General features: G+C 34.6%; 1 protein-coding gene across 1 annotated transcript in view; it reads left to right on the top strand.

Annotated features, from left to right (window-relative positions):
* Positions 1 to 26,725, top strand: part of CFAP46 (cilia and flagella associated protein 46) — a 71,915-nt gene that overhangs the window by 24,612 nt on the left and 20,578 nt on the right. Inside the window, exons 19-41 of the mRNA XM_074159214.1 lie at positions 1,452 to 1,665; positions 1,994 to 2,143; positions 2,878 to 2,985; positions 4,785 to 4,966; positions 6,077 to 6,208; positions 6,714 to 6,879; positions 8,848 to 8,932; positions 9,042 to 9,180; positions 9,707 to 9,890; positions 10,331 to 10,487; positions 12,632 to 12,855; positions 14,863 to 14,988; positions 15,377 to 15,544; positions 15,944 to 16,092; positions 17,533 to 17,631; positions 17,888 to 18,017; positions 18,948 to 19,094; positions 20,477 to 20,677; positions 22,228 to 22,334; positions 23,152 to 23,334; positions 24,050 to 24,185; positions 25,066 to 25,254; positions 26,008 to 26,196. Of these exons, the coding sequence (XP_074015315.1) occupies positions 1,452 to 1,665; positions 1,994 to 2,143; positions 2,878 to 2,985; positions 4,785 to 4,966; positions 6,077 to 6,208; positions 6,714 to 6,879; positions 8,848 to 8,932; positions 9,042 to 9,180; positions 9,707 to 9,890; positions 10,331 to 10,487; positions 12,632 to 12,855; positions 14,863 to 14,988; positions 15,377 to 15,544; positions 15,944 to 16,092; positions 17,533 to 17,631; positions 17,888 to 18,017; positions 18,948 to 19,094; positions 20,477 to 20,677; positions 22,228 to 22,334; positions 23,152 to 23,334; positions 24,050 to 24,185; positions 25,066 to 25,254; positions 26,008 to 26,196 (3,565 nt within the window). The remainder of the gene's footprint in view (positions 1 to 1,451; positions 1,666 to 1,993; positions 2,144 to 2,877; positions 2,986 to 4,784; positions 4,967 to 6,076; positions 6,209 to 6,713; positions 6,880 to 8,847; positions 8,933 to 9,041; positions 9,181 to 9,706; positions 9,891 to 10,330; positions 10,488 to 12,631; positions 12,856 to 14,862; positions 14,989 to 15,376; positions 15,545 to 15,943; positions 16,093 to 17,532; positions 17,632 to 17,887; positions 18,018 to 18,947; positions 19,095 to 20,476; positions 20,678 to 22,227; positions 22,335 to 23,151; positions 23,335 to 24,049; positions 24,186 to 25,065; positions 25,255 to 26,007; positions 26,197 to 26,725) is intronic.

Genomic DNA, 26,725 nt, shown 5'->3' with positions numbered 1-26,725 from the left:
TGTTTGGTTATGAACATGCTCTTTTTTCTAAAACAGAAAAAATATTTTTACAAACGTAGATCACCTTGTGCTGTGAAAGACTCATTGCTGGCTTTTATTAGTAGAATGACTTTGGTATATACAGAGTAATTCAGAAGATAAATAATTCTGTGGTGTAAAAATGACTTTTTAATCCTTTCCATTTGTTCTTTGTTAGTCCTCACTAAGCCATATTCACTTTAAGCAATATGACTTTCTCTTCATTGTGGAATAGCAACATGTGCATGTGAAATAATGTTTTGTTAAGCTCGTCAGAAAGAATCAGGAAAGTTTTCTTAGCCTGCAAGTTTACAGGACAGCTCAAAATGTGTTTGGTTGCTGTCAGTTGCTCTGAAGTTGAATTATATTGTAAATATAGTTCATTGTAAATATTTCTAATCGGGGTAAGGTGGTTACTACTGGTTCTGAAATATAAGAGAAAAGAAATAAAGGGAATATGCACATTAGTAGACTGTGAAAATGGGAACATAGATTCCACGGTGGTTTAGAGAAATCCTGTTCTGTAGTAAATGCAATAGGAGAATCATTGACTACGACAGAGGAGATGTGCAAGTCAAAGCCTGACTGTCAGCAAAATCCTAGAAATTTTAGCATGTTATTGACAGTGACCTCAGCACTAGGCAAACCGTTAGGACGAGCAGCAAAGAAAGCTCTTTTGACAGTGTTGGAGAACTAAGCCTAAAGTGCAGTTAGTGCAGAGATGAAGACTGCTAATACCTGGTTATTAATTCTGATATTTATATTAGCATGTATTAGCAATAACCTCTTAGTCGCAATTCAGTTTGTGTTTTCTCAAAAAAACCAACCCACCTCAAAAAGGTAATTTCAACTCAGCAGTTGATTGGCATGAAGACTAATACAGTATAATACACAGTGTAATAAAGAAATAGGTTTATGCGAGGGATTTGGCTTAGGTTAATCTTTTAGGAAATAGTTATTATTTTTATGTATAGTAGTCCATTAATAAAAGATTATATTTTAAATGTGTTTGTCTGACATAAGTATGAATTTATATTTTTTTTTCAGTGAGGAAATAGAAGCTTCAATTATAGAAAGAGCTGAAAAAGTATTATGTAAACTATGAAAGTTGGCTGTGGGTTTTTTTGTATGTTTAACCATTTTAACTGCTTTTCCAATGGGAAAATTCTTTTGTAACATCCATAACTTTGCTTTCTGAGCTGAAAAAGTATTATGTAAACTATGAAAGTTGGCTGTGGGTTTTTTTGTATGTTTAACCGTTTTAACTGCTTTTCCAATGGGAAAATTCTTTTGTAACATCCATAACTTTGCTTTCTAAAAACAAAATCTAGATTTTCAACTAATGTTCATTACTTGAAAGTAATGAATTTTATTGCTTCCTCTTATTTTGATCTGGTGCAGTATGCACTTCTGATTTTTGTTTTCTTCTACAGAAGTACTACGATATTATTGATGTTATGTAATGCTTTGGCTCGGGGCTTAATTCTTTGTTGGATTCCAAAGCCAAAACTTGCTGAGAAGAAAAGAAGTGATGCAGCAACAGATAGAAGCACAAAAGCTGCAGTAAAGAAACATGAAAAAGCAAACGTTATCCAGTCTTTTTCAGTAGATCCCAGTGGACTTCCTGATATCAAAGCTGCCTTAGAGGTACAAAGCCCTCATTTTTTTGTAGTCTTTTTTTGGTCTCCTGTCATATATGACAATTCATATAAACTAAATTGTAGAAATTTTTGCAAAAAATAAGCTACTATCTTTTAAAGTCACCACAGGTCCTCCCAAAATGCACACTGAGGTTCTTCACCAACTGGGGCGGAGTAACTTCTATTTGCTATATGGGTTGACTTATATATGAGATGTCGTTAGGCCTAGCGATGCATGTGCAACAATTTAAAGGTAACTAATAGATGGCATGTTCCATACAGAGAGCTTTCCACATTTCTCCTGTTTCAGTCTTTTTTTTTCTTCTTGGTTTTAGATTTGTGAATTTGCCCTAAATGCGACAACTGGAACCGTACCTAATGAAGCAGTACCTATTGCTACACAACAGCAGGTCATTGCTACCTGGGTGAAAGCAAAACAGTTAAATCAGCAGCAGATCGGACATAAACTTGGGACTGAGGAGGAGGTATTATATCTCTGAAATCCTGCATAATGTTGAAACTTTTCTTTAAAAATTAAAATTAAATTCATAAATTCATTTCATAATGACTGCAATTATCATTGTGTATTTTCTTCTATATATTTGAATACAGTGTTGAAAATAGATTTGTGCTGTAGTTCCCATAAATCTTTATGGAATACAGCAAACTTCTCACATTGGACGTAGCATTGAGTCTACCTTCTGTTTTTAGCTGCTAAGAATAATTATAGCGATGTCTGTCATATGATGACTGTTTAACAAAGTTAGTTTTGAATTCATACATTTAAAATAATAAAATTGCTACATAAAAATGTTAAGGAAAATCAGCTATATTTATATCAACATTTAATATGGTCTCTTTGTACTTGGAATATAGACCTAGTAAATTGGAAATTAATATTTTACTCCTATATTTTTATTTTATTCTGTCTATAAAACTTTAATCCCTCAGTGATATATGGAATTTACATTCATTGTATTGTTGCTGTTTTTTTAATGTTGAAACTAGTAGTTCAGAGTTCACAATGTTAATTAGAAGTAAATAAATACATAAAATCCCCCATTTTAAGGACACAGTAAAGAGATGAAGACTTGCTTAATGTAAATTGAGGTTTTCAAACATAGTTATTATTACCTTGTCATCTCAATTAATGTCCGTAATAATGTTTACTTGCAAAAAAAATAATATCTGTTAATGTGAATTTTTAATTTCTGTTTAGAATAACGATGGAGCACAAAATACTATGGCAAGAGTTCTTGTTGGTCTAGAAATGTATTCATGTAATGGCTTGGGCCTCATGGATTTCACTGTGCCTAGCTTATCTCAGGTATTTAGTTTTGTTTTATTAGCTCTTGAGTTTTAAGAAACTGCATAATATAAATGTACTTTCAGTTTCAGTTTTGGATAGAAGCAAAATTCATTTTGAAACTTTTATTGTGCCTTATTCGTATCTCTTATTTCCTTTAAAATTTTCCAAGAGATTGAATAGTTATGAAGGGTAGAAGATTTTTGTGACTGAATATTTTCATTTATCCAAAAACCAGCATTAGAATGCGAGTATTAGAATTATTCCCATGTTGCTCTAACAGGTTATTTTCATAACCATTCAGATGAGCATAATGGGTTCAAATAAATTCTGTACAAGAACCACACTTCTGACCTTCCATTTCTTTGTGGAGAAAACTTTATATAGTCATAAAATCATTTAGGTTGGAATAGACCTTCAAGATCATCAAGTCCAACTGTTAACCCAACATTGCGAAGTCCACCACCAAACCATGCCCCTCAGCACCACGTCTGCATCCCTTCAGAGATGATGACTCCACCACTTCTCTGGGCAGCCTGTTCCAAGGCTTGACAACACTTTCATTGAAGAATTTTTTCCTAATATTGAATCTAAACCTCCCGTGGTGCAACTTGAGGCTGTTTCTTCTTGTCCCATTGCCTGTTCCCTGGGAGAAGAGACTGACTCCCCTTCGCTGCAATCTCCTTCCAGGGAGTTGTAGAGAGCTGTATTTTAGGGTTTGTATTGGAGGTATTCAGAATTTCAACAGAAAACTTCCATCTTATATTGAATTCACTTTTGGCAGTTGCAAGGTAGAACAAAACTACAGTTTCTTATAATTTAAAGAATTTGGTGGCTTTTGGGTGAGTTTTATATGTCATAGTTTCATAGTTTCTTAAAGTATTTGCTTTTGATCAGTCTTCCATGATTACTCATGCTGAATAGTGCCACACCTTTCCTGTGATACTGTTGGTTACCAAGCTATTAAAGAAGAATAAAAGTGATGTAGAAAGGTTTATACCCTGTATTTTCAAAACTGTGAATTGTAGTCTAACCTGTTTGATTACAACGTTTATAATTCCTACCTCCTGTTAAAAAGCTTTCTTAAAGGACTAAGATGTATTTCCCCATTTAGCTAGGAGCCTGGTGACATTGTCTTACACTTTTGTAGAAGTCTGTCTTTCTGAAGACTACAATCTGGGTTCTTGCGAATATATAGGTATCTAAACGTAGTTGATCTACAGATTTATGCCAAATACTATGAGTTAACTTTGGCTATTACTTCAGGGGTTTAGTTTTTGGAGAGCAGTACTGTAGTATTCTCATTTTGGCCAATTCATTAACAATTCCCTTTATCTTAAAAAGATGGAACTTTCTGCCTGACACATGTAAAGGCAAGGAAGATGTTTAAATCCTATAATTAAACTATATATGAAACAGTGTTGTTGTGAAACCACTTCTATCTCCCATTCTTACCTTTGGCTTAACTAAAATGGACTCTGAATTTCAGAAGTCCCGTTCCACTGATTTTTCAGAAGAGAACTGAGGACATATTTATATGTCCTGGCAGATACTGCTGGTCAAAAGGCACGCATACCTACACCTGAACATACAGACACTATTATAATACTTACTACAGGGTGAGTGATGCTTCTTTATTGTATATTTTAGTTGTTCTTGTAACTTTTTGGTTTTCTAGATTGTTTTATCACGTACTTTTTCCAGGTGGGTAGTATGGAAGGTACAGCTGTAAGCATATAAGTGCTATAGAAAAGAGCATGATAAAAACCTGAGATTTTAACTCTTTTCTTTTTTTTTTTTTTCTCTTTTTTTTCTCCCAGTTAGTGAAATTGGCTTTAGAATGCAGTTGGTCAGATTCCTTAGTGGAATTGCAGACACTGACACGACTTACATATTTTGCATATGTATCACATGACTATGAAATAGTGACAACTTGTTCCAAAAGGATCTTGCAAACAGATGAGATTTTTTTCCACAATAGAGATACTAAGAAATATGAAATGTAAGTACATGGAATTTTCCATGACACTGTGGTATACTTGAACTAAATTTTGAAGTGAGTATATAGGGTAAATGCATCTGATCACATGATCAAAAGTGAAATAATCTTTTTTACAAAGAAACTGTACAGTTAGAGGTGAAAGTGAAATTTTCATACTTCTGCTGACTCTGTCATTACCAGTTACTTAAGCACTGCAGATGATGTTTTAACTCTGCAGTGTAGCCTGAGTAAAAGGCAGTGTGAGATCCAGATTGTGGCTCTGGACCCAGTTCAGGAAGATATATGAATTTTGTTATCCAAGTGAGTCATATATATGTGTGTGTTTGAGCATCTTCCTGAGGAGCATTGCTTTTCTGAAATGGTCTCTGGCAATCATGGTCTTTTCACACTTTTTTAATTTCCAAGCAGAGAGTTGCTTATTCTAGTTCTTTTTCTGATGCAAACTGCTTCCAGTGCTGAACTGGCTCGAATACACAAAGGGTCTGCACAGCTCATAGAGCAGCAGGAGCTGTGAGTGGTAGTAGGTGATGGCAGCTTCTGCATTCCAAGCTCTGGTGTCAGGTGGTCTTTATGGTCTTTATTATCTTTATTATCACCTTTGCATATGGGTGCAATATGAATGTAACACTGGGCTTTTGAAGAACTGAATGTTAATTAACTGATAATTTAAAATATCGATCTCAAAGAAAAGAAAAGGTGCCATATATAAATGGATCTGTGGATGAAGTCCTTTATTATAAAAAGGAAGCATCTTTTGATCCTTTTATTTTTTAGTATATTTTCCTCCAAAACCAGAATGTGATTTTTTCAAAAGAGGAAGGAATCAACTCCTTTTAGTAACAATTTGTTGGAAAGTTGAAATAAACATGTAAAACACTTTGAATTTGATATATTGTTCATTTTTCTCTCTGAAAAATAATTTATCTTTTTAAAGAAATTTCTGCTCTTTGAAATTCGTAGTTGTTTGCTACACGGGGAAAAACATGTAAAACCAAAACTTCCAAAGGTAGGGGCATCTATTTAGCAACAACTTGAAAGCAGCATTAATAGGAACTGGTATATTCTTAGACTGTAAGACTAGCATTTCTTTAATTATTTGCCTTTATTCAGGCCTGGTAGCAGAGTGAGACAAGAAATGTTAAGCACTGCTGCCTGTATACAAGGAAAGAGTATAATGGAAAATTTGTCTGGAAGAAAACATTTGCGTGTAGCAGCATCAAAAGCCTTTGTTCAGAGTGCCAGGTATGTTTTATTTTGAGAGAAGACTAATATAAAACAGACCTCAAATTTGATTTACAGATTTGGGGATCACCATTTTCTCTCCAAAGATAGATAAAAATCAAAGCAGTTACAAGTTGAAATGCTTAACAGAGGATTTGACAGGTTTTTACAGTTTAGTAAATTTATCAAATACTGTATCTTCCATATAGCTGATCTTGTAATGTCACAGGATCATAGGAAAATCAGGTTGGAAGGGACCTCAGAAGGGCTGTAGTCCAAACTCCCGCTCAAAGCAGGGCCAGCCCAGGGCTTTGGCCAGTCTGGGCTTGAGAACCTCCAGGAATGGAGACTACAACCTCTGTGAGAAACCTGCTCTGCTGCTTGACTGCACTCATGCTCTCATTGCTGAGATTATATATGGTGGTGCCTAGATCACGTAAACCCGGATGTTTGTAGAAGTAAACTCCTTTATTTTGGCTAGACTGTGATTGTTTTCCTTTATTAAGCTGTACTTTATTTTCTTCAGGTATGCAGGTGAAGCTGAAAATTATTCCCTTGTCATGTTTGCAGCTAGACACTTTTGGAATACATGTTTACCTTTGTTAAGTTCTCCACGTGACAGAGAGCAGTTTAAAGAACCTACTGAAATAATTCTTAAGAATATAATTAAAGCAGAATCTAAAAATAAAAAGGTAATATCTAATAGGTATTGTTAGTTGTTCTTGTGTTTAGTGATCGGTGCTGATGATAAAGAAAAATTATGGTTTGCTCTGAAGCTCTGAGTACATTCTTCGAGATACCTTTCCTAAGAGGGGAAAGTGACTTATTTGTCATAAACACATATATGGTTTCCTGCCTGCATTCACATAGCACACATCCACATATACAGGGAATCACATTCTCTTTTTTTTCCATTTGGTGATTCTTCTGGTTTTAGGCAATTGTCAGACTTGCAACAGTTTTCTTCAAAGTAATTTGCTGTCTGTAGGGCTGTAGTGTTTCACTTCGTGAAGCTTGCAAAAGGGAATGTTTAGAAAATATTCAAAAGAAAATCCAGAAAAAAATTCTGTCTTATCAGGAAAGGATGATAATAGTCTTAAAACACAAACTCAGGAAGAAAAATGTGACTAAATTAAGGTTCCCCACACCTGCAGATTCAACCTTCTTCTACCTGCAAAAAGGAATTTTTACTTTGCATATCTTCAGTTTTTAACGGACTATTTAGCACTTTGGCAACAGGACGTTATAATTCAGGCTGTGCTGGGAGTCAGTGACAAAATTAAATACTGGTTGGTTATGAGAAGCATGTGTAAACTGAAGTCATACCTTTGAAACAACATGCAGGTGGCGTGTATCATGTAGCACATCCCGCCATACGAAATTTCTTCTGTGCACTGAAACATCCCCACATATTTACAACTTTCCTTCCTTCAAAATTCCCCAGAGCTGATCCATTTGTCTTTCTAGATTTGATTTACACGTCAGTGAAGCTGATGTGAGTTGTTCTGTGCATTTCCATGGGCACAAGTTCAATTAGAGCTTGAAGGGTTTATTAATAACTCTTGCATTCAAGCTCAGTGGTACCAATATGAGTCTGCATCTCAGCTCGTCAAGGAGTGTAGTACTAGAATAGAAAACTTAATTTTGATTTTTCCTCAAGCCATGTACAAATCACAAATAGTCAGAGGTGGTGACTGGTCTGCTTGATTCTGGGTGAATAGGAGATAGAACTGAGTACGCTGTCTACTTGGAAGTGAAGATTGTAAACTTAATGGAACTTGGACAGCGTTTGGATGTATAACAGTAATTGCCCATAGACACAGTTCTAAAGGTTATTTGCAGAGGTGATATCTTTAAAACCAAAAAAAAGGAATACTTCATTATGTGTATATAGTTAACTCACTATCGCAGCATATTTTCAGAGTGAACCCTCAATAAGTTGTATTAAAGAGCAAGCAGCAGCATGGTCAGCAGGGCAAGGGGGGGCAATTCTGCTGCCTCCAGCTCTGGGGCCTCAGCACAGGAGGGACATGGACCTGTTGGAGCAGGGCCAGAGGAGGCCACGGAGATGCTGGGAGGGCTGGAGCCCTTTTGCTGTGAGGACAGGCTGAGAGGGTTGGGGGGGTTCAGCCTGGAGAAGAGAAGGCTCCGGGGAGACCTTATATGGGACAAAAGACATCAAGTCACCTTTTAAAAATTATCTGAAAATAATCTGAAAAAATAAGCTGTTACTCGTTTTTGACCAGAAAGGTTGTGGAGTCTCTGCTTGGAGTACTCAGAAGATGATGGAACAAGGCCCAGAGCAACCTGCTTTGAGCAGGGGTGTGGGCTGGAGAGGCTTGAGGGTCCCTGCCAGCCTCAACTGCTCTGTGATTCTCTGACAGTACCTCAAGAATTCATGTTACTTAATCAGTGTAACTGAGTGAATATTACTGAGTCTAGTTACTGCTGTGTTGGTTTTTAATTAACGAACTCATTCAGGAGAAATGGCTGTGGTTTTTATCTCCTGCACATGTAGCTATATATGTAACATGTTAATAGTTCATATTAGTTAGTGTATAAATGAAACAGAAGTACAGTACTTAAAGACATATGTTAACTGAAAGATAAAGGGCCTTTTTTGGTTTTTCTTTTTTTTTTTTTTTTTTTCATCTTTTTAGGAGAAGAAAGATATGTTGCCTTTGCATCAGTGGATTACAAAGGATTTTCAAAGTATTGGGCTGTCAGTTGGATGTGTTCCCCCAGGCATGTTCTTCCTTCTTTTGATCTGATAATAAAAGAAAAGCCAGTATTTTGTAATATCATTACTCTAATTCTGCAGTATATTAATAAATCATTTGATTATACTTCAAAGGTGCTGAGGAAGATCTGACATTAAGAGCCTCCTTATATGGGTTATTATTCCACATACATGCTGATAAAGCTGATTGGGAGACAGCACTAAAAGTCCTGGATGAAGCCATTCAAGTTTTGCCTCAGACAAGACACAGGCTGTAAGTTGGTTGACTTCTTTTTATTAAAATAAGCATCCTGATTCTTGAGAAGTATAAAACTGAGTATTTTTTTTATTTTGCATTGGGAAAATATTATGATTAGTTTTTGTCAGCCTGTCAGTTCTTATACCAGAAAACACTCTTGTGTCTTTTCGATGAAAAAGACATACGTTGGCAGTGTTCTTATCATTAATCTGTTCATAATAGTTGTAAATTTAATTTTTTAAAACTTACATTTAAATAGTATCTTACTTTTCTAAGAAAATAGGCACATGAAATGTGGCTATATAGCAGAAACTTTAGTTTTCCTAGCTGTAAACCCGTTAATGTTAAATGGAAACTCAATTATCTAGGGTAGCGTTTACATAGTCTTATCTGAGTTCAAAGAATTATGCCCTTTTATGTCAGTTTATGAACTTTACATCTCTGTACTGTACTGATATGAACTAATGTATATATCCTACTTGCAAAGTTACTTTACAGGTACAGATGCAATTAATTTGCGATTTTGGGGGTCTTTTTCTAGGCTGATTTTCAAATATGTGGCTACAGTGAAGGCAGGATTGGGATGCAATTTTATGATGGACATTCAGAAATTCAGAGATGAAAGTGAAGATTATTTGTCACATACATGGCGTCATTTGGTAACAGTCTCCAGAAGCATTATTGGACAGTTAATCTGTTTTCAAAGTGCAATCATTGCTTTACAGGTTTGTTGGTTTTTACTATATATGTTTCACAAATGCTGATAGAATGATGTTTCTCGAGGGATTCATGGGATTGCAACTTCTGTGAAGTATATAATTGAGCTGGTTGGAAGGCCATACAGTTAACCATTACTTTTTATAATGTTGAAATTGCTCTTCAGTTGGAAAACTGTGTATGGTTGAATCTTGGTATCCAGTAAAAATTCAGTTGAGTCCTGTAAAAGAAAAATGTCTAAGAGTAGCCAATTGCAAGAAGTTTTGATAAAGCAAAGAATTAGCTGGTGGAGTTTTCTGTTACATTCCGTTGAGCATAACTCTGATTATGTCATGCCAATAAAACTACTAATTGTCAAATTACTATTTTTTGTTTCTATTAAAACTATATTGAACTTCTGAATTTCATTTAGATGGTTTACATCACCAAATATCTTCCTTTATTATAGAAACAAGAAAATGAATGGCAGAAAGTTGATTATCTGGTGGAATTTGCTGAATGGCTATATTGTAACCAATTTCACCTCAGTGATGTTATTAAACCTCTGGACTGGGTGGTAGATCTCTTGCTACATATGAAATTTTCTATGCAATCCTCACAAGAAGGTATGTAAAAGGTGTATATCCTTCAGAGAAATTTCTCAGCAGCGTGAGAGATATTTTTAATTTACAACTTAGTTACCCCAAAGAATGGCACCAGCTTGGCCGTACTTTCTCCAATATTCACTGTTACTTGTTCAATGCTAGCTTAAACACATCTGTGAATTCTGTGTTGTGCCGTAGAGACCTACCCTCTGTCTTTTGGTGCAGGAAGATACAGCTCCTGTCTGACGCAGAGGTTCCTGGGTTGTGAGGTGCTGGTAGCACTTGGCGGTTTGTTTCAAATGTGTTCTCATGGAGGGCCAGATGTAACTGTAGGAAATGGTTTCTGTGCCCAGATTTGGGTATCTTTGTATTGCTCTTCCCTTGCCCTTATCTAGTACTTTAGGATTGATTTTTCAAAAATGCCTTTCAAATGGCTGAGCACTTTCAAGTACTTACGTAACTGTGCAAAAATTCTTTGGTCCTTTTACTTTGTGTCCATGTGCAGTGTTATGGACTCAGTGACCGATTTTGATAGGATACCCCGTTACTTAATTGGAAAAAAAAAAGTATGTAATTTCTGGAACAATACTGTACTGTGTGGTATTAATCAACATCTGCTCTGCTCTTATTTTTATGTGGAAAGATGAGATAGATCAGACAAGTGTGATGGTGTTTGCATTGAAAAAAATAAACATTCAGTGTCTCTAGTATCACACATTTGATTGATTAAAGTCACAGTAACAATATTCTGCACTTTTCTGCTAGTGGTTTTGTTAGGTTTTTTTACAGCCCTGTGGCGATGTAAAGTTTGTACTTGTTCTTTAACTATCTTCCCACCCAGTTTTACATGGCTGCTTATGATTACTGGACTTCTTACACTGCCTATGTTTCAAGAACTTTTTTACAAAACTTTTAATGGGAACTGAAATAAAATAATAAGAAAAATTAGTTTCAAATATAAAACAGCCCAGGTTGGAAGGGACCTCAGAAGATCACCTGGTCCAACCTTCTGTGGAAAAGGGAGCCTTGATCTAGCACCCTGTCCAGTTGTGTCTTGAAAACCTCCAGTGATAGTGTTATGCTTTGAGAAAACCCATAACAATTTATTGTCATTTAGACAATTATTCTATCACCCAATGATCCCTCCCCACCAGGAAAGGGGAATCGGGGAACACAAAGAAACATGAGGGTTGAAATGTAAATAGATTTAATAGAATAAGACTAAATAATTAACAATAATACTAAAGAACCAGTATTCATCCCGATACTGATATAAGGTATACAAGAATTATACTCAGCCAATTATATCAGTAGGAAGCTGTGCACTCCCAGCAGTGGACAGCAAATGTCGGACACTGCGAGCGCTACAGCTTTGGGAGGGAAGGAAGGCCTCAGAGGTCCAGCACTGGGGCAAGGAGTTGTCTGGACTGCTGCCATCAAGGGAGAGAGAGCTACGCAGCAAACTTTTCTAATTTATATTGAATGTGATGTTCATGGTATGAAATAATCCTGTTGGCCAGCCTGGGTCAAATGCCCAGGCCTAGCTCCTCCTGGTCCCTGCACCTGGCAAGGCTCGAAAACATTAAGACCTTGAATCCCACAGAGCCTAGCTGGCTTTAAAGTAAATATTTTCATTAATTCAGACACTAGAGTCTTCTAAAAGTGCAGTTTTCCCCAACATTAGAAGAAAAGTTAGTCCTGTGTTTCTCAACCCAGGACAGATGGGGATTCCACATCCTTGGGGACGTTGCTGCACTGACAGCTTCATAGCTGACCAGGCTACTGGTGGTTCGGACATCATCTTTGGTCACCGTAGAAACTACTACGTCAAGATCAAGAGGATTTTTGATTTGACTGCAACACGATTTAAGAGGTTTTAAATAAATAAGTTAGACTGTCTTTCCCACAGATTTATTTTCAAGAAGATAAAGTGTGCTTACTGTGGATTCCATTTCCATATCAGACTCATTTAATATACATATCTGTACGTTATTCATTTAAACCATGGTACAAGTAGCATTGCATGACTATAAGAACATCCTCAGTAGATGGATTTCCATTTTTCTGGGTTTTTTTTTCCATAAAAATTTTCATTTTAAATTCAGAAATTTTGGAAAACATTTTTTAATACCATCACTGTGAACATGTTAATTTTTTTTTAACAGAAAAAAATACAATACCAAAATTTTCACCAACAGAAAATTTGAAGATAGACATTGGAGCAAATGGTATCATGCCCCAAATTAATTTGGAAGAATTTAGTAATATTAAACAATTGGAAGCTTTGTTCAGAGCACAGACATTAATGGCTTTAATTTCTGGTCATAGTTCTCCTTTTCATCAGCAGCACTGTTTGATGGCATATGCTTGTATCGTCCGTATCTGGCAGGTGAGGTTGTATGAGATTATTATATTGTTATATTATATATTATAATGTGGCCAGTATATTTCAAGCTATATTGTGTAATTATGGTGCCAGCTATTCATTTGATGTTTTAACTACATCTTTAGAATTTCCAGTTTTATGGTATAGTTATTATATTTTCTCAGGTTTAAGGATTGAACAAGAAAATTTTTCCTCTCAGGAAAGCAGAGAAGAGACATTAAGGATTAAAGCAGCGGCCCATTGTTTCTCTGAGTACATTCATAAGTTTCATGCCAAAAGTTCTAAAATTTTGTATTTTTAATTTGTTTAAGAATACATGCTGAAGACATTGCTGAAGTTCTGAGGAACAGTAATTTCAGATGGACCTTCACTTAGGTTGAGTCAAAGGGGCTGTCATTTGACTGAAAGGAATTGTGTGACAGTTAAATTAAATGCAGGTGTCACTTCGTTTGTTAAGTTTTAAGAAAAAGTATAGGCAGGCAGTATTCACAGATTATTAATCTCTAATCACCTTTTCATTGTTACAGCATTTCAAATCAAAGAAATCTCTTTCATTTGTCACTGATACGAGGCCTAATTTAAATGGCTATTGAGAATCATAGCAAAAATCATAGGAAAACAATTATACATTAAATATGAGTAAATCTTTGAAGAGACTAAATCGACACTTGATAATAGTAATGCCACAAATCATTATAGAAATAATCTTAGTGCTATAGATGGGACGTATCAACTAGATTGGTAAGCTATAGCTTGTGAACAGTTTTATTCCAATTAGCTGTAAAAGTCTGCAATTTGTTACTTTTGTAATTATGATCAACTTTTCATTGTGAAATCAGTTTAGATTCTAACATTTGATGGAAGACAGGAATTGAATATTGGTATTTTCAACTTTTACATAAGCATAATTTTCAATATCCTGAACTTGATTGTCTGAGTGTTTTAATAGAGAAAAAAGATACCTTAAACAAGTATTACTGTTTGAATAAACTATTAAAAATTAAAAAAAATAAGAGTTAATGTGGCTGTCAGTGCCAGTTGTAGGATAATGCAGTAATTCTAAGAACTCATATTTACAGCTGAACAGCACTGTGAGAAAAAGAATAACCGTCCGTCATTAAAGGAATGGAAGTACCACAGGACAGCTTAATCCTGTTTTGGAGTAGAGAGTAAAGCAGACTTGACTGCAGATGTCAATTTTTAAAGCAGACTCTCAAGAGTTTAGGACTCCATAAATAACTCAGTAGATGTTAAAATATTCTCTAAAAACCTGAATAATCCAAGCCAAATCAGCTGCCTCTGGCTTCTTTTAAAGACACGTGTTACCTTTAACTTGAAATTTTCACAAGTTGTGCAGCATCCAGCATCATTTTTTGTTCATATTTTGTGTTCTACTCTTGATCCCTCCAGCAAAATATATTCATCTTCTCAAATTGATGTGTTGTGTGTTTTTCTTTTTTTCTGATTTTATTTAGGTAAGATCAGAAGCTGTGCTATTGCATGCACAGAGAAATTTTCAATGGATGCTTTCATATGCTTAAATATTTAGAAATTTCTTTTCTATAATATTGATTATTAACATTATAGAAGACTAATCCAGAAGGAGAACAGAGTGGCTCTTTGCAGTCTTCCGGATTACTGTGATATGAAATTCATCCTGTGTAGAAGATTAAGCAATCTAAACTGGCAGTTTAAAAAAAAAAAAAAAAAAAAAGAATTGAATTTGCAACCATATAGGTTAAGAAAATAGCAGTAGTATTTATCACAAGGATGATGCCATCTTTTCAACTGCTTGAAATGCTTTGTCATGATCATGCTTGTACAAACAGTGCGAGCATCCAGGAGTCTTTGAAGTTTTAGTTCTATGAAGAAAGCTCTTCCACAAACAGATAATTGTGATAATTGTTAGTAGCTGTAGATAGTGACTTACGGTGAATAATCATTATTGCTAGAAATTTACATTATTATTGAAAATTGAAAATAATTAACTGTGATTATTGGGTTATCTAGGTATCATTGTCAGCATCAGAACGTATTACAAAAATATTATCAAAGTCTTCACAACTTACAGTTCCTCAGAAGGTACAGTCAATAACTGGTCCTAAAACAGAGAAGGACAAAAAGAAAGAGAAGCAAGTAAGAACCCTTTCCTGTGGAATTAAAGCAATAATCTGTTTCTAAGAGATGTTTTTGTGGGCTGATTTGTTGAATAGTTCAGATAATTTCCTGTAAAGACTCTGATAACCTGTGAAGAATTTCTCTATGAGTCTGTGTATCATACTTTCACTCTTGATCACCTGGACTTGACAGGTCATAAATTTACAGATACTTTTTCTTTATTTTGTTTGCTGCATTGGTCAAAATACTGCTGTTTTTTAAAATGCACAGTCTAGAGGTCAAAAAAAAAGAAGGATGATACTTCAAAGGATATTAAGCAGATACCTTTTTCTTAAAGTTAGCTGAGTGTTTAATACCAACAGGAATGTTAATTTGGCCTCATAAATGTCCTTGTTTTTTATTGTAGGTTGAATTTTCTGTTGTGAAAGAGAAGCCTAAAGGGAAAGGATCGGTTCATAACTTACCAGCAAGTGTGGAAGAATGGGCTCATTATGACTGTCCCAATGAAATCAGAGATACCTTTAAACAGAAAGCAAATAGTTATGGTATTAACTGGCATAATTTCCCAAATCCTGTAAGCACACTTCTCAAAATTCTAGAGCATTTATTATTTAGGAAAAAAATGAGTAGCAAAGGTCTGTGTTGCGTTTCAGTTTTTCTGTGGGTGTGATAAAGAATATGTTCAGACAGCTGTCTAAAAATACTTCCTTGTCGTAGTATTCATTAATACTTTACAAAGTGTTAGTCCATCCTCTGCGTTCTGAAATGAACTTGTCTTACAGAATAAATTTTCTGGTTTTCTGTGTTCCTAGCTGCTGTTTCAGCTTGAAAGCTTGTTTAACTTATTTTATTTTATTTTTATTTTATTTTATTTTATGTAAAGTTTGGAACTGAAAATGTAATCATTAATTTAAAATTGTTTCACTACAAAATTATGTTTATACTGATTGAAATTAAAAAAATTTCTTCCCAGACTTGCACTTTGTATTTTATGGACCTTTTAGCTAAAGAACTGCAGAAAATTTTTTGCCCCCACTTGATTCTTCCCATCTTTCAGCTGGCTGAAGTTATTGCTAATGAAGTTGTGGAATGTAGAAGTCTCTCTGATCTCTATCATCTTCGGTTTGTATCCTTTGTTTATTTTAAATAAAAGAGAAACTGAATGAAGTAAACCATCCGTTAATATTTCACTAAATTATAACAAGGCTTTATGTCACTTGTATTTTTAATGTTTTTTATTTCTTTTCATTTCTTTTTTATACATTTTAATAGAGTTTTGATGAGCTGGTTTTCTTGTGGAGTTAAAGCCACTATGTTACCCATTACTAAACGTGATCTCCCTGAGGAAGGGTGTACAAGATTATGAACTCAAGCCACTTTTGTGTGCATAATTTTTATAATGCCTTATTGTCACCTAACTGAAAAAAGTGAAGTGCAAAAAAAAAGTCAATAAAAGTATTATCTTTTAAGTATTCAAACGGCAGGCTCCCATCTTGCATCAAAAATATGTTTTCTTTAGTTTAAGAACCCAAATAAGTATCCCGAACGAGAACATTCTCTTTTATAGAGATTTGCCTTTGTGACCAAAATTCTGTTATTTTTATGGATGATTAGCCCTAAAAGTTTTGATTCAAAAATATTTAATATGCATGCAATGGCAAATTACCACTGTTTTAGTTAAAACATTTCATCATGCTTTTTTGAAATGCATTGCATAATGTTTGCTTAATATTTAGCAGTTATAAGCAATAATTGTTTGTTAATTCCTGATAGTTTGTGAAATGCCACAAAATGTGTTTTTAGAATGCCTGAAACTGATCCCACATAACAGAATAGATAAATATTGATGTATACAAACACATGTGTGTATCTGGGTTGCCAATTGATTACTGAGTTGCTGTCTTACAAAACTAAAAGTGATTTACTAATAGGAAATTGATTTGCAGCCAAGCTTTGCCAGACAAATTTTTTGTTGACTCCTCAATATTTGTTTTTATTTCATGGTATTTTATTTATATATGTGACCTAGTTTTTATATATGATCAGATAGGTGTACATGAATATATTGCTCTTTATTCAATGCAGAAAATAAGTTAGCACACACACGTATGGGGTTTTTTGCATGCTGTAGTGAGACCACACTATAAATATTTTTGTACTTTTACCACATCATTTTGCCGCTAAATTGGAGAGATAAGGGTTTGATGGATGCACTGGGGATACTGGTGGATGCCCCGTTACTGAAAGTGTTCCAGGTCAGTTGGACAGGTCTTTGAGCAGCTGATCTAGTGAGAGATGCCTCTGCCCACGGCAGGGATGATCTTCAAAATGTGCCTTCTAACCCAAACTGTTCTGTATTTCTATGACCTCTATCAATGGATAATTCCAACGACCGCATTTCCCTCTTTTTTATTTAGAATTTTTATTATTGGCAATATTAATCAAGACGTAAGAAGGTAGGACTGACATGGAATGTATGCTCTTTATAAATAACTTCTTTATTTGAAGCAACATCTGAAAGATTCTGATTGTTTCTTACACATTTCTTCTTTTTATTCCTAGAATTGCCCTGGTATGTTCAGATCTAAAACTGAATCAGGCATCTTTGTATCATGAGAAAGCTGCTGGAGAAGCATACATTAGTGAATTAGAACAAGCAATGTATGTATTTGCACTACAGAGGCTGTATTATTTGGGCTTTTTTCCCTACAGTTGATAAGTATTGTTGGGGGGGGGGAAATTATTAAAAAACATGATCTCTTAATACAAATTTGGTATATCAACTATGCCCTAAAATTCTGCGCGTGATTGTTTTGTATCTATCCACAGAGTAAGTGTATAGTGAAGATGCCTAACACACTAATACTTCATTATGAAATACTATACTATAATTTACTTTTTCTTCCTTGTGATTTAGGTGTAGGCAAGAGATTGCACTGAAAAAAGAAAAAAACCTACATACGGAGAAAGAAGAAAGAAAAACATTTTTTGAAAATGCTCAGCTGAATGCTAGTAAGGATGAGAATATCCTTACTTCAAGTGAAAAGGTCTTTATTTCTGCTCCAGTTTCTTTAATAAATCACTTTTCACTTTTATTTTTATATACTTGCTAGTTTGTTTTTAAATAATTTTATACTTGAGAAATACATTAACACAAAAAATCATTACAAATGCGTACTAAAATTCGGCAGAATGTGAGCTGGGTTTGACTGGCATATTATTTGTATTGTGGAACAACAAAAATAGTCTGTATTCATACAAAGTAACAGTACTTTTCTACAAATGGAATTTGGGACTAATGCAAAACAATGGAAAAGACAGAGAAGCAAAAAGGACATTGTATTCGCTCTCGGTCTCAGTTTTCTTTTCTTCCTCTCTCCATTATATCACTGCATACTGGTTTGCTGTCTCATATATTGTTTTAAAGGCATGCAAATATTTCAGCTTTGTCTCTTCTTTAGGAATCTAGGAAAGGATAGTTGCCTTACTGATATTCTTAAAGCTTACCCGCACTTTCTTCTTTATTATGGCGTTTCTGTCCTTGTATTCATTATATCATTTTGTTCTCTTTGTATATTTTTCCATTATTCTGCATGTAAAATATCTTTTTTTTTTCCTAATTAGTAATCCCTCTTGAGTCACCTCTTTTAACTCTTGTGAAGTTTTTCTGTTTCATTGCTTTAGTTATTACCAAGAATCAACTTCTTTGCAGCAGTAGCAGATCTGAAGTAGTTAATCTGTTCTAAATTTGGGTTTAATAGTATATACTTATTAGTTGAATGGCTTTTGAGGATTATAAAATCCAAATCTCACAGTAAACCTGTTTTTCCTGGAATACAATGTTGAATTTCGAAATTAGAAAATAGAGCTAGACTGTGGGCTATATCAAGAATTTAATAGGATAGTTAACTACAATTTTTATTCCATCTACTTCAGTTTTGAAAGTTTTGAGAGTGTAATGTTTTGGTTTTTTTCAGTTTTTTGAGTTAAATACAGTAACAGGAAAAGGACTGAGTGCACTTTCTTTCCCTTTCTTATGGATAGAAAAAGCTGAAGTACTAATTCAGCTAGGCTTGTATCAACCAGCAAGACTTCTGCTTTCAGAGGCCCATGCTGCAACTCAGGTACATCAGAAATAAACTAGAAAAAGAAAAATTAAGAAAACATGTAGGAAAAATGTTCATTTTTAATGCAGTCATTCCTCATAATAATAATCAAATTGCAAACCCAAACTTTCTCCTGCCCCAAACCTATGTCATTTGAGTTTCAACATGCATAAGGCATACATTTAAATATATTGCACTTAAGTCCAACTTTATGGGTATTGTCTGAAGATTATTTCAAATTGTGAAAGTATTGTCGACACCTCTGCCTGCTTTGCAGTGACCTTGGAAGATGTGTGTGTATCCAAACCTTGTTTGTTAAATACTTTAGAGATGTTCAAGATTTGCTCATAAGAGAGAGAGAGAGCGTTTAGCTCCATCTTCTCAACATTTTGATCATTTGAAAGCCTAGTTATATAATTTTGAATTTTGTTACGATTTTACTGCTGTGTTTAACAGTGTAACTGTGTTTATCTGTGTTTAACAGATAAACAGCCACTGACACTGAAATTATGACTTAGAATTCTGGCAGATCTGAAACGAGTGTCTGTATGTTCCACCAAACAAATCCACATCATCTCATTATTATGAAGTGTTTACATTAAAGATATACTTCCTACTCCATTACAGCTGTCTTCTCAGTTATACAGGTTTCTGAAACATAATTATTGCAAAAAATCCTTTACTTCTAAAGAGAAAATGTAATTGTTATCCTGTTATTCCACATAATAATTTTTCTCATGTAAGTAAAAACTGCCTATATATTTAGCATGAATCATGAATACTTTGAATAGTAATACATGAATAATATATTCATTAATAATATATGTCTGTTGCTAACACATGAATTTAGTATTGTACATTGAGAAAAGTTCAAAAGACATTAGGACACTAATTTTAATGAAACGATTTCTTACTAGTACCCTGTATATCTGTATGCTAGTATACTACCTGTACTTTCTCTTGTATAGCAATAGTGTATAGTTTGTAACTAGCATAAAGTAGCACTGTAAATTTACTGGACCTCTAGTGTATCTAGATCCCAGTTCATTAAAAATTTTTCAGCACCCCATTTCCTCATCAGATACTGACAACTGGCAGCAGATATATACATACTAAATAATAGCAGAAAAATAGCTTATTTAACTTGTAGTCTAGAAGATGTGGGAATGTGAAGAAATACAAAGCGTATTGGAAGTTCTTGATGTGAAGTAGACACTTTATGTTGTTGAAAAAGACAAAGTAATATAAGGAGTAACTAAGAAATTATACAGATAATTGAGGAAATACCATTCACTTTTTATTTCTGTGCCTGTTCATAAGTTTAATCTAAAATATGAATAGAAGTAAATATGAATAGCAATAGTGAATCTTCTGTATATAGGACACATCTTTCTTCCTAGGAACTGAGGGCCCCGAATGATGTGTCGAGGTGCTTGTACCTATTTTCTGTGCTGGCTAACCTGGAGAGAAACCACGGCCAAGCTCGAGCACTGCTGGAGAAAGCACAGCTTCTGGGAGGAAATGAGTGGTTTTGGTACAGCAGCACTCTGAGTCTCGTAGACGCGATTCTAGAGGAGGAGGGAGAAGGAAAACAAAGCTTGGTAAAGAAGCGGATTTGGGTTTGATAGCTGGTTTTTTTGCAGCAGTGGTGCCTCTTTCAGTGAAATGTTACAGCCTTTGCATTTGAATAAAAGCAAAATTAGGTGTCAAATGCAGTTAATATTGTTTTCTCTGTTGTGCATTCAACAAACATTAATCACAGATTCCAAACAGGTGCAGGCCAGTAAGAAAGAGATTTTACCCACAGAAGTTTAGGATGTTTTTATGATAAACTGTATGTTCTTCTATTGAAATGTAGTATATGTAACTAAGTCCCAGAGATCTGATTCTCTTGGCTAGAATGCTTTTGAACTCGGATAATTCTGTTAAAATTGATGTGTTTATTTTCCATATTTAATAAAGACTATAAATATTATTTCCTTTAAATATTATTTACTAGTGATTCAAGTAGTTTTACAAATATTATTTCTGTATTTTGATACTACTGTAAGTATAATGTATTTATTAAAAACCTTTTCCTACTTGACCCTTAACATTAAAATATCCCTTTACTGTTCAACCCTTAACTTTCATGAGTTTCAGCATAAATATAATCTACTTGTGTCTATGATGATCTGTCCCTTATTGATAATCTGTGTGAGTCTGTTTTGTATAGAGGGATTATTTTGGTTTGGTCTGAACTCAGATTTACAATCCTTGAAGGACAAAATACCTGGATTTACCAGTGAGTGTATTTACTAAGGTTTTACCAGTTTAGCTATTAATGAAATGTGTGAGGTGTGGAGTTTTTTCCTCCATATGTCTGACCAACATGACTGCAGCAGCAAAAGTTTTTAATAAGGACAAATCTGTGGCTAAGGTTTTGAGCATTATCTAAGGGCTTTTTCACTCAGAATTGTTAGTTGGGAACTTCTTTTACATCCCCAGGTGGCAAAACTATAATAGCGTAAGGTTTACTTGTGGATGAATGTGCTAGTAAGTTTAAGTAAGGGTGCAGGAATCGGTCCCTAAGAGGATGCCAGTGAAATACAGAATCAAATGACTGTTTAGGTTAGAGGCCATCTGGTCTAATCCCAGGGAAAGCAGGGGCAATTTTGAAGCAAAATCTGACCTCACTGTTGAATCGAGTTGCTCTGGGCCATATAGGGCTACTTTTCAAGTATCTCCAAGAATGAAGATTCCACAACCTTTCTGGGCCCTTGTTACATACCCTCCCTCCCCCCCCCAGAAAAAAACCCCAGTGACTAGGAAGGTAGCCAAACACTGGAGCATCTGTTTATAATTCCCTTTTTTCCCAGTTGGGCCTGTTGCCCCTTGTTCGTTTGCTGTGTACCTCTAAGATGAGTCTGGCTTCATCTTCCCTCCTTGTGTGTATGCGCTCCATTCACTTCAGCATATCAAAATACCTAAATATGATCATAACTCATGCTTTCTAGACTGATACACAGTTGTCAAGAGTCAGTCATCCTGGGGAATATTAGTGAAAGATACTTAATATATTCTGTACAAACTTTGAGATTTCTAAATAAATGTTTGATATTATACACAGACATTTAAAACAGAATTATGCAGTTTCTTATGTTACCTGCAGGCTTGTGAGATACTGGAACGTACTGTAAATGTGCTCAGATCTACTTTACTGAAGAGACCTAACAGACAATCGGATTTGGGTTTTATAATTACATCCCTTGAAGCCAGGTAACTGTCTTTTCATTAAAATATACCCAGCCTCTACTATGCAGCTACATTGCAAATATATGGCGATTTTTAGCATTTATCTTTATTTTAGTATGTTGCATTCTGTGGATTCTCAGATATTTTTCTGCTAAGTAATTTATGTTTATTATTTTCTTTTAATTTAAATTTCCTTTCCAATTTCTTCATTCTTGTCTGCAGCCCTACTATCTGTTAAGTTAGTAAGCTAGTCCAGATACCACAACCTATTGTGCATAGTTTGTGGTATGCGTTACCCAAAGGAGTAAGACACTTTTCCCTGTGCACAGGTACCTGTTTGAGCACGGATATTTCCACAACACTGTTGTAGTCTGCAGTAATGACCTATTTCTCACCGTGATCCAAGAAGTCTTTTTATGGTGAAACTAAACAATGATTTTGGTTACATTGAAATCCAAGTACTAAGCTCTTAAAATATGTTGGTAAAAGGAGAGAAGTATGGATAACATTTACACTACTCTTTACAGGAATGTGAAACTTTTGGATTAGAAAGGGAAGACTAATAGTCTTCTCAGTGCAACTGTACTTAGAAGACTGATTAGGCCTAAGCAGTTTGAATTATTAGATATGTGGAACAAGTGGCACATCAGTTCTAATCTGAAAATAGAATATTTTGATTTTTTTTCATGACCTACTGTAATTTGTAGAGCACAGATTTAAAGAATGAAGAAGCTTTTTCTAATTTTCTTACAATTTAAAGGAGAGCAGAGAGAAACATGTCTGTTTTCAAACACAGCCTGATCTTTCTGACTACCATCTTGTACTTAATTTTTATTCCTAGGAAAACACTTATTCAGATACATTTTATCCAAGATTGTATGACAATTAATGCTGAGTCTTGTCAGTTGCCACATACGCTATGGGAATCATACAATAAATTAGTTCAAATTGAGGAGGACTTCTTCCATTATGGTCATAGAAACTGCAGTGCTGAGATACTGCTAGAACGTGCAAATATTCACAGGTAAGGTTATACCTCAGATGAAAAATTTTATTTAACTAGTCCACGAAGTGTACTCTTTACATTTTTATAGTCTAAGTAAAGATGGAAAAGAGCAGGTTATATTGTCAGGTTTTATATCTTGGCGCTATACATCTGTTTGCATTCTTGATGTATTCTGTATTCAGAGAAAATCTGTAGAAACAAAAATTCCTTTCAGTGGAGGCAGAGTTATTTGTACATGGCACTAGTGAGTTTTGTACTGTTTTTGAGGTCAAAACAACGTATCAAAGTCTCTTAAGTCAGCTTTTTGTCTTCCCATCTGTAAAGGCATTTTTGGCAGCCACACCGATCATTCTCAAGTGTTTATAAGCTTTTACAATTCTTACTGTTGAAATGGTTCTCTAGAAATCGCTGCAATAGCAAAATTGCAAAACGCAGTATGCCATGACTCCCAGCTTTCCAGGATGTACCCTTAAAATGACTGTGGTGTGTTTTGTACCTGGCTATTCTGCCTTTTTTTTCCCTGGTGAATACATTCTCTAGAATTTATCTGCCTGCCTTCTCTTTGTGGCATCTTCTTGCATTGCAGTGGTGCAGTTCCAAGAAAACTACCTTGAGAAATTAATGTGTGAATGTTCACTTTTCCTATCTGAACATTTAGAAAATGCGTGTACAAAATTAATCTGTTTTATCTGTTAATTAGTTCATGTGGGCTTATGTTGTTTTTTTTTTTCAGGATGATTGCCAAGCAGGAGAGAAATGAAAAAGAGAAATGTAGTCACTATCTAGATGCGTATAACTTAGCTCAGAGGGCAGTATCCAAAACAGAGGAAGTGTTTCATAATGTTTGTAGCTTATTTGCAGTTAATGAGGTATGGAGATATATTTATTCTTTTTTTTTTTTTCTACTCATGGAAAAGAAACCTAATTTGGTTGCACATAACATTCACTCATTCTTGCGTAATTCCTGGAAGCCCCAAATGAGTTTCTCTTCCTATAATGATAGGCATTGTTTGAATATAGAAGGAAGCGTTGCATCTCAAAAGAATTTATAATTTAAAAAGGGAAGAGGAGAAGCAGAAATGAGAGGATTTGTTTGGTCTTTGTCAATTTTATTGAATTTTAAAATTTATCTAAGAGCTACAAAAGAAAAAGTCTAAACTTAGAGATATTTTTGATTCTCTAAATACCTCACAAGTTTAAAATTCTCCACAATAAAGTGTTAATATCTCAGAAGAAAAAAAAAAGATTACACAGAAGGTTATGTAAAGAATGCAAGCCTGTCTTCAAAATAGTGTATTTTGGGTGATGAAAGCCTGCAGCCTGCTTTGATGGTGTGTATCATTATTATTCTCTAGCATCCAGCTTTTTTTTTCCTGCTTTGCCTTTTTTAAAGAGCAAGTATTTTTGTGCAGCACAAAAGTGTTAATATTAAAATTCTTGGTTTACATATACGTTTGTAACTCCTTTGGAATTAGATATTTGCACCAAATACATAAAACGGGAAAAGCAAAAACCCAGCTGCTCTTTTTCTATGCAGCTACTTTGATTGCTTTGTAATATACTTGACATTGGATTTTATCTTTTAAATTACTTAAATATCTTCATAGCAATATCTCTGATCTGTTGATGTGTTATTGTTAAAATGTTTGCTTCTTTAGTTAAAAAAATGCAACATTCTAACTTCTCATCAGGTAAAATTGCAAAAGTATTTGAAATCAGAATTCTACTTTCCTTTCTTCGGTATTTCAGACTACAAATGTTAGTATCCCATTAATGAGGCAACTAGCTAACAGGAAAATAAATCTTGTCGAAATTCTTTTGGATATTTTTCATCTTGTTATTACTGAGAAGAAGCTTAAAAAAGTGGGAGAAGTATCACCTCGTAAAACTGTGGAGGCATTCGTCAGGGGAACTATTGAAGATGATGCAACAGAACAGGTAATACAAAATATTTAGTCCTATGATTTGCATATAAGAGGTATAACAAACTTTCCCAGGGATGTTCTCCATAGCAGAACTTTTTCCACTACTGAGGAAATAGGTCCCCAGACCATTCATGTAGTTCTGCGGCAAAGAAAGTGTAAGTGTGTGGTTTTTTTCTTGGGAATGGTTTATTGGGGTTTTTTTTTGGTTTTGTTTTTTTAGAAAGATTTTGCTTCTCAGATGCAGGGACTTAGAAACCACTAAGAGTTGCAGGGGAATTACTTGAGGCTTTATAATTGACGGGGCGGGGGGCGAGGGGGGAGGTTGGCATTATTGTCTCTTTTTAAAAACAGTTGAGTTTAAGCAGAACTGCCTAGCTGAGCTGATGAATAAGAACATAATACATGCCCCACTGGATCAGAGCAGTAATTCTTGCCCATTATTCTATCTCTGACAATGGCAATAAGAAAAGAGGTAGCAGGAAAGCACCATATCCCCTCCATTTGCCACGGTACCTTCCCCTCATCCCATGTTTTGCTCAGCACTGATTGTTTTCTGCTTATGGATGTTGCAGTGTGCTTTTTTTTTTAATCAATTGCTAATGAATTTGTATATCTATTAAAGACAGCTCATTTGTAGTTGAAAGCATCATTACATTTAACAAATGTGTTTGTATGTAAATTTATATGTTTTACATTTTTTTAAAAAGCATGTTTCTCTATGTGTGGATATATATAAGCAAATAAACATAAAAATGTATTTTACCAGGATTGGGAGCACATGGAATGCACTGTGGGTCACATTACACTGGCTCAGTTAGTAAACGTACAGAGTCTTTGTACAGGCTGTCCTGATATCAAATCCAAGTGCCTGTATCTCACTGGAAAAACTCTTCGTTTACTTGCCATTAATGTAGATCCTGTACATTCAGAGATTTACTGGAAGCCAAATGTTATGGTATGCATTCTTTTCTGCATTTTAATTCATTCCTATGTGTAAAGTCCGTCTGCCACAATATTTTTTCTGTATACGCTTGTATAATACTACTCTTTATTTAGAACTAGGTTTTACATATTGCATGCAAGCCATAATAAGAATGTGTACTGAACCAAATAATTTCAGAAAAATGATTCTGCCTACATGCCATCCTCGTGTAAATAATGATTTTATTTGTTCCTAAGATTTGCTAATTACAATATTTTCAAAAGAGAGAGAAAAAAAATTCCTTGAATGCCTTAAAGGGCTAGGTTGGTTGGTTTTGAATCCATGAAAACAGGAAGTAATGACTTTTAGATTTAAAACTCAGATTAGTAATTTCCTTTTGTGTTGTAGTAAGAACATCATGTAAGAAAAGGAAAATTGATTCAGTCATAAATTCAGTGATGAATTAAAGTGTTCGGAAAAAATTAACTGTGAGCAAATATCAGAAAATCAAAATCTTAGAGGTTGTATGGGGGGGGGCTTTTTACTTTCCAGTATTCGTATT

This window comes from Numenius arquata, chromosome 15, assembly GCF_964106895.1.
Source record: "Numenius arquata chromosome 15, bNumArq3.hap1.1, whole genome shotgun sequence".
NCBI lineage: Eukaryota > Metazoa > Chordata > Aves > Charadriiformes > Scolopacidae > Numenius > Numenius arquata.
The sequence above is the reverse complement of the archived record's forward strand: the minus strand, read 5'-3'. Positions and strand labels throughout refer to the sequence as shown.